General features: G+C 44.7%; 1 protein-coding gene across 4 annotated transcripts in view; it reads right to left on the bottom strand.

Annotated features, from left to right (window-relative positions):
- Positions 1-7,455, bottom strand: part of fgf12a (fibroblast growth factor 12a) — a 339,524-nt gene that overhangs the window by 142,501 nt on the left and 189,568 nt on the right. For all 4 annotated transcript variants that reach the window (XM_043702611.1, XM_043702610.1, XM_043702612.1 and 1 more), the window contains one exon: positions 279-389. In XM_043702611.1, the coding sequence (XP_043558546.1) occupies positions 279-389 (111 nt within the window). The remainder of the gene's footprint in view (positions 1-278; positions 390-7,455) is intronic.

Genomic DNA, 7,455 nt, shown 5'->3' with positions numbered 1-7,455 from the left:
CCCTGTCACCAGCAACACAGTCACTCCCCCGCCCACCCCCCGTCACCCAGCAACATCGTCGCTCCTCCCCGTCACCTCGCAACACCATCATTCCCCTGAGACCTAGCGACACCACATCTGCACAGTCTCCTGGCAACAATACCCTTCCCTTACCCCATCACCCACCCATTTCAATGTCACCCAGCAGCACCACTGGGCACTGAGCCATGTCAGGACAGCCCCCGGCCTGGTGCTGAGCTGTCTGAACCAGTCCACAAGGAGTGAGACTCATGACTTACTGTAGTTACTGTTCTCGTCCTTGGTACCATCGATGGTGCCATCAGGTTGCATCTGCAGGTAGAAGCCTTGCTGGCTGAATAACCTCGTCACTATACCTTTCAGCTGGGGGTCTGCAGCAAAGGAATTGGAGGGAAAAAAACTGAGTTAGAAAATAATTCAGTGTAGAAGGAGGCCCTTCTGCCCATCCCGCCCTGTGCCAGCCCTTTGCAAGAGCTAACCAATTATCTCTACTTCCTGATCAATTTTTTTTTCCAATTCCTTTTGGAAGTTCCTGTTGAAACTGATTCCACTGCCCTTCCTGGCAGTGTGGTCCTGACCACAACAATTCACCATGTCAACAAAAAACGGTTTCAAACGTTCCAGTGAAAATAAATAAAAATGTGGTGCAACTTCTTTTTCAGACTAAACCCTTTTCGAATTGAATTGTACTGTATTTATTGTCACATGTACCGAGGCACAGTGAAAAGTTTTGTCTTGTGAGCAATACAGGCAGATTACAGAGTTAAGTTGCATAGATAGTAAATAACAGGTAAACAGCAGCAAAAACAAAAACAGAGGTACAGGAGAATGTTAAGAGTTTGTGAGTCCATTCAGTATTCTAACAGTAGGGTAGAAACTGTTTTGAAACCGGCTGGTCCGTGTGTTCAGGATTCTGTACCCTCACCCAGATGGTAGAGGTTGTAGAAAAACATTGCCAAGATGGGATGGATCTTTGAGAATGCTGGTGGTCTTTCCTTGACAGCGGGCCTGGTAGATGGATTCTATAGATGGGAGGTTGGTCTTTGAGATTGTCCGGGCCGAGTTCACCACTCCCTGTAACCATCTCCAATCTTAAATGGTACAGTTGCCATACCAGGTAGTGAGTTTAGATTACAGTGGTGCTGGAAAAGCACAGCAGGTCAGGCAGCATCCAAGGAGCAGGAAAATCGGCGTTTCGGGCAAAAGCCCTTCATCAGGAATAGATGCTTTTGCCCGAAACGTCGATTTTCCTGCTCCTCGGATGCTGCCTGACCTGCTGTGCTTTTCCAGCACCACACTGATCTAAACTCTGGTGCCCAGCATCTGCAGTCATCACTTTTGCCTATACCGGGTAGTGATACATCCAGACAGAATGCTCTCGATGGCACACCTATAAAAGTTGGCAAGAGTATTCGCCATCATGCCAAATTTCCTCAGTTACCTGAGGAAGAAGAGACGTTGTTGTGCCTTTATAACCAGTGCATCCACATGAAGAGTCCAAGAAAGCTGGTTGTTGATGACCACTGTTGTTGCTGAGCTGATAAGAAGGAAAGTTGTTGAAGCACCACTGATCTGACTTGCCGTCTATAGTGTTGACTGGATGAATTGAAGAGGTACTGAAGGTGACCCCAGCAACTTCTCTTAGGCGAGGGCCTGAGCCCTCACATAAGAGAACTTGGTGGGGTTATCTCCCTGTGTGATGCCCATTATGGGGTCAGCTTCCCGTGTGATGTCCACAGTGCGTTAATAGTGAGCCAACACTCACTGCATCTGGGCTTGGACACAACCTGCCTGCTGAGCCAGATCTCCCAGAGGAGTGACTGGTTCTTCTCCCCCCACTTTGTTTAGTATCCCACGTGGAACCAAAGCCCACCAAAGAGGCAAACACTCCTTCCAGTGGGAGGAGGGAAGAGACAAAAGCAAAGTAATGACAGTGAAGTCCAGAGTCTCAGTCCTTGAACAGTGATATAGATTCTGCCAACATGATTGGCTCAACCTGGCAGATTGTGAGTCGCAGAGACATGTCTTCTTTATAAAGATGACTTTACCTCTTGGTGGTACAACTGCACAGTGCCACCCACAGCCGGCAGTGTTTGCTGCTGTCAGTTTGTCCACTTTTACAATTGGTACTTGACCCAATGGCACGGTGGGCCTTCAGCCTCAGACTGAGCGAGCAGTGAAGTCCTGGCGGATAGAACCTCAAAGCACAAGACCATCAAGGGATTGGATGATTCTCAAAAAGATCCAAAGATCCGCAATCTGACTATCAGGTGGATCAGTCTCTTTTCACTGAAGGCAGTGAAGGTGGTACATCAATGAGATCCAAAGTCAATGATGTAAAGAATACTGGACAGTCTCATCATGACAGAGGGTTACAGCCCATTGTACAATGGACATGGAAACATGGTCCCCAGGTCTAACCGATGGGTTGATGCAGGGCTGGCTGCTCTCCAACAATCTCTCCTGGATGGTAACGATTAGCTGATGGCAGGTATAGAGGGGGCCAAAATCAGAGATACACAATGCCCCTCAATGCCCAACCCCAACTCCAATGTTGCCGTGGGGCATATTCATGGAGCTTTCATCACATGGTCTTCACAATGCTCCTCTCCCATTGGCCTCTTGGCACATACAACAACCCCAACCATTAGAAATGTGAAAGAGCCTCTCATTGTCTGATTGGATGGTTCAATCTAACACCCTTTGTCTCATCTTCCCTCCTTCTGATCTGTCAACGGTCATCAAAATTGGCCAAAGGAATTCTTTTCTTAAAAGTGTCATTTAAGCCTCTAATTAAGTCCTGAGTGACCTAAAATCCTCAATTCCAGGAAAAAGCAGCATGCTTGGTACGCTAACCCAGCCCTGTGTGCCCCCTGGTTATTTTGATCCTGTTGCCTGGGAACACATGGGAGGGCTCACAGTTGAGGGGGTACCAGCAGAACAGCTGGGCACCACATCACCAACAACGTCTGACCCCACTCCACCTCTTCCCATCCACACTCCTCTTCCTCAGGTGACTCCAGATACCTCTAATTGTCTTCTACGTCAACCATCTTCTAAAGTACTCCATCTCCTTGTAGGCAGTGATTATTCTCTGAAATCTGAAATCCAAAAGACCTCAGAAAATACAGCTGAACCATTGAAGTCTGTCCAGAGCCTAAAATGTAAATTTACCTCATTGTTTCCCCTTCTCAACACAGAAATCCAAATGGCTTTGAATCACTTGGTTGACATTTAATCTACGTTTTTCATCTTTTTAAGAAGTGCACAAGTCAAGTTCTAAAGCCAGATCGGTGAAAATAAGAAATGTAGTGTACAGGAGGAAACAGCAAGTGTTAGTGTTTACACAAAGATTCACAGCATCGCTCAGAAAGATCATAAGGAGCTTCTCATTCAGATGAAGTTGCTGACTGAAATTTTAACACAAGGGGTAGCAGAAATCAAACAAGCATTGCACCAATTTTCCAACTCTTTAATTTAATCTTCAAGATATTTCATGAATGAGCCCAGAGTTAATTGGGTGAGACATCTCAGGCCGTTGTCCATTGGGAAGCTCAGGGACGATGAATTACCGGGAATGATCCATGGTTGCACAGCCAATCTCGCTGGCATTAGGAACAATTTTGCCCAGAATTCTCATTTGAAGCAGACCAGCAAAGAATCACAGGTAATGATCTAACAGCACTGACCCAGATCACCTCTACCACTGAATGTGGTGATACACAATTTTGACTGTGATGAGATACTCAGAGTTTCCATGTTTGGTAATTGGAGAGTTGAGGGTGAGCACTGGGAATCAAAGAATACCCAAAGTGTAGAAGACACATAGCAAACTCAATGATTAACATCTGAAAAGGAGAACATAGCTGCTGATGAGGAGATCTCAGCCTTCCTGGAGTATCACCTCACAGTAAGACGAGCCATCAGATTTTGAAATGAACCCAGCATCCTGCCTTTGACTTGGGAATCAGCATCCGTCAAAGGGCAAAAGGACAGTTTCTCATATTCCCATTTCTGATGGAGGATTACACCCAGATCCATGCTCTTTCTGTACCTTTTTTCCTCTCCATTACTCCCTACCCCAGAGCATTCAGGGTTCAAATCAGGAGAGCTGTCACTTCCTCTGTGGGTTCTGTGATCAGGAAGTGACTCTCACCCAAACCTGCAAAACACATCCTCTTGACAAGTGCCTGCAGATTTCCCCAAACCTCAGGGGGACAGGGAGAAGGAAGAAAAAGTGGGATCTCTAGTTCCTTAACCGTGTGGTTACTAAAGAGGGTGGTGAAATCACAATATGTAAGGGACCATTATCTGTCACATTCCAACACCAGTCACCCAGGCTCACAGGTGGCACTGACAGCATCATTCCACAGAAAATACACACACAAACCAGTTCAAATTGTTTCCATTCATCTATATTGTCCAAGAGTAGGGTGGGATTTGGTTTAAAGCTTCCTCTTTAATATATCCCCCTGAAATAGTTATAAGAGGAATCCATCTAATGCAAAAGGTGGAACCTAACAGTGTTGTCACTAGGCTCCTGCAGCTGATTGGGACAGCAAGCATCAGATCCAAAACTGCAGCAACCTACTCTTCATAAATAATCTTGGATGATGGTTACAGCACGAAAAGGAGGCTTTTTGGCCTAACTTTTTTGTAAAAGTCATTCAGCTTTCCTGGTCTTGGTCCCCACTCTCCTGGTCTTTTCTTATAATCATGTTGTCTTTTTCCTCTCCAGAAACATTTTTAAAGATAGTTTGTATGCTATGAAAATTATATTGCTAAATAATTATTCTACTTTACCGGTCATTCATCAGATATGGGCTCTGCTGGGTAGGTCTGCATTTATTGCAAAAGTCCCCAGTTGCCGTTTAGAAGGTGGTGGTCAGCTGCCATCTTGAATTGCTGCAATCCATTTGAGGCACCTAATCCCAAAGTCACAGTTAGGAAGAAATCAAAGATTTTGATATTGTAGGAATGGTGATATACTTCCAAGCCAGGATGGTGTGGCTTGATGATTGGTCATGCATGGGAATGTTCTTATGTAACTGCTGCCCTTATCCTTCTCAGTTGTAATGGTCATGTGATTGGACAGTGCTGTCTCAAGAGTACTAGTGGATTTCTGCCTTTTGAACTTCTTGAAAGATCTTCATCCCACTCTCAGACAATGCAGTGCAGATTCTCACCACTTGCTGCAAGAAAAATGTTTTCCTCATGTTGTCATTACTGTTTTTACAAAATGACTTAACTCAGTATCCACTGGTTCTCAATCCTTCTGCTGATGGGAACTGTTTCTCCCAAACCACCGAGTGCAGACTTATATGTTTGAGAATCTCTTAAGAGATGCACTACTCAAAGGAGCAGCCATTTGGGGCACAGAACTTGAGTGTTGCTGATTGGAGACACATTTTGATGAAGTTTTTCATCATCAAGATGTTTGGAAGGAACACCAATGCAAAGGGGAAATAACACTTTATACTGTATGAGAATAGAGTACTGATTGGTTGGCAGGTGAACTTTGATCGGTACAGGTGTTGTCATGGAGAATACACCAGTTAGGTGGTGACTGACAGTTAACTGACAAGCATTGTTTAAATTTAAGCTAGGCAGGTCAACACATTGACTGGAAGAATGAAATTAAAATGGCTATCACTCATGTTTCTGAGTAATATTCAACAAGAATGGGGGAGATCTTTCTTGTGCCCTACAAACCACAAAAAAAGAACAGATTTACCAGTGCAAGTTCTTTCTTCTAGATGCACTGAAACAGTCTGGCCTGGAGGAGCCACACCAGTCCAATTAGTCACAAGTTGAAAAGGCACATAGATTTAAGGGACAAATCTTTATATTACCAGCCTGTCATCCTCATGCAAGGACCAGTGCTGGTTCAGAAACAGGTCATATCCTCAGCCTATGAATCGAAGAGACTCCCTGATAAGGTGTGGTGCCACCCTTGGACGTCTGACACAGTGGTTGTCCTTCAACTATCTTCAGTCAGTCCTGGATCTTTGGGCTAACACCAGGATGTCCAGAGGTTTGACAGTCACTGATAATCTTCCAGATGGAAAGCAGACAAGTCAATGTTGAAGAAAGCAGGCAGCCGATGGGAGACCCCTACTCTCATTGCTTCACTGGGCCTTAATCTAGGGAGTCACACTGCCCAATCTCTGCTACCCCAACCTACTTCACCTTGCCAAGCCCAAGAAACCTCTGGGAATTCTAGGCCAAACCTAAAACATGAGATGGACATCCATTCTCTCAAAGATTAGAATCTCCATTGTTTTGCTTTTGGCCATTGCATCCAGCAAACTGGTACTTCCAGGGGAAGAGAGTTGAAGAAAATATTTTTCATATGCACCCACACTTTTCCACTGCCAATTACCTATTAGCTTAAATCAGGAACACCTTTATTAAGATTCCCTGCTTGCACTGTTCCTGCAAGTCTGCTAACTGTGTATCTTATATTTACTGTTCCCTGTGCCAATTCATTCAACCCAAACCATTTATTTTCTGTGATGAAAGCTGCACCCAATTTGGAGAGTTTCAGGTGATAGATGTTTCAGAATCAAGTTATGTTTATCTGATCACATCTTCAGTAAAATCTCTCTATGGCTACCATTTCTCAACTCAGACATTCCCAGTTTTTCTGGAGCTTCTCCTCCTCCTTCAGATGATGATCTAGTTGCCCTTCACTATCATAAAAGAGGCTGTTCAGCCCAATGTGCTTGTGCTGGCTCTTTGAAAGGAGCGTCCAATTGGTCCCTTTTCCCCACAGCTCTTCAATTTTCTCCATTTCAAGTAATTATCCAGTTACCTTTTGAAAGTCACCACTCAATCTGCTTCCACTGTCCTTTCTGGCAACATGAACCCAATTGCAACTCCTCACTACACAAAAAAAAACTAACTTCCTCGCTTATTTGTACCTCTGGTTCCTAAGCCTCATGCCAACTTCTCGCTGTCTATGGGGATGTGGTGAGTTGGTAACAGGGTTGAAGAGAAGATTAGTCTCAATGTTATTGGAAGAAATAGAGTTGGTTCAAGGTCCTGTGTGGTCCATTCACGTTCCTACTAAGTACGTTCTTAACTCATGATGTTGAACACTCCTATGAAAGGTCCTCTTTACTTTCTCTACTCTAAGAGGAAAATCAAGGCTGCAGCCTCTGTTCCCTGGATGAGTGCTGGGACTCCATTAGTGCAACAGGCTGGACTATATCTGCACAGTGATTAGTGGTGACCTGCAATTATCCATCCCTGCACAACCCCACCAACAACGGGGTTTATATTACCGACTGGAAGGAGGAGGCTCAGAAACTGTGTCCAAACAAACACACCCTTACTGTCTCACATTGAAAGTTGAATATCGTGTAGCCATTGGGAATTGGGACGTGGCTAACTGTAATTCAGGTTAGTGAATAAACAGGCAACACTATTGTTGGT

Source organism: Chiloscyllium plagiosum, chromosome 13 (genome assembly GCF_004010195.1).
Source record: "Chiloscyllium plagiosum isolate BGI_BamShark_2017 chromosome 13, ASM401019v2, whole genome shotgun sequence".
In the NCBI taxonomy this organism is placed as follows: Eukaryota; Metazoa; Chordata; class Chondrichthyes; order Orectolobiformes; family Hemiscylliidae; genus Chiloscyllium; species Chiloscyllium plagiosum.
Note: the sequence above shows the minus strand (reverse complement) of the source record. Positions and strands in the feature narration are given on the sequence as shown.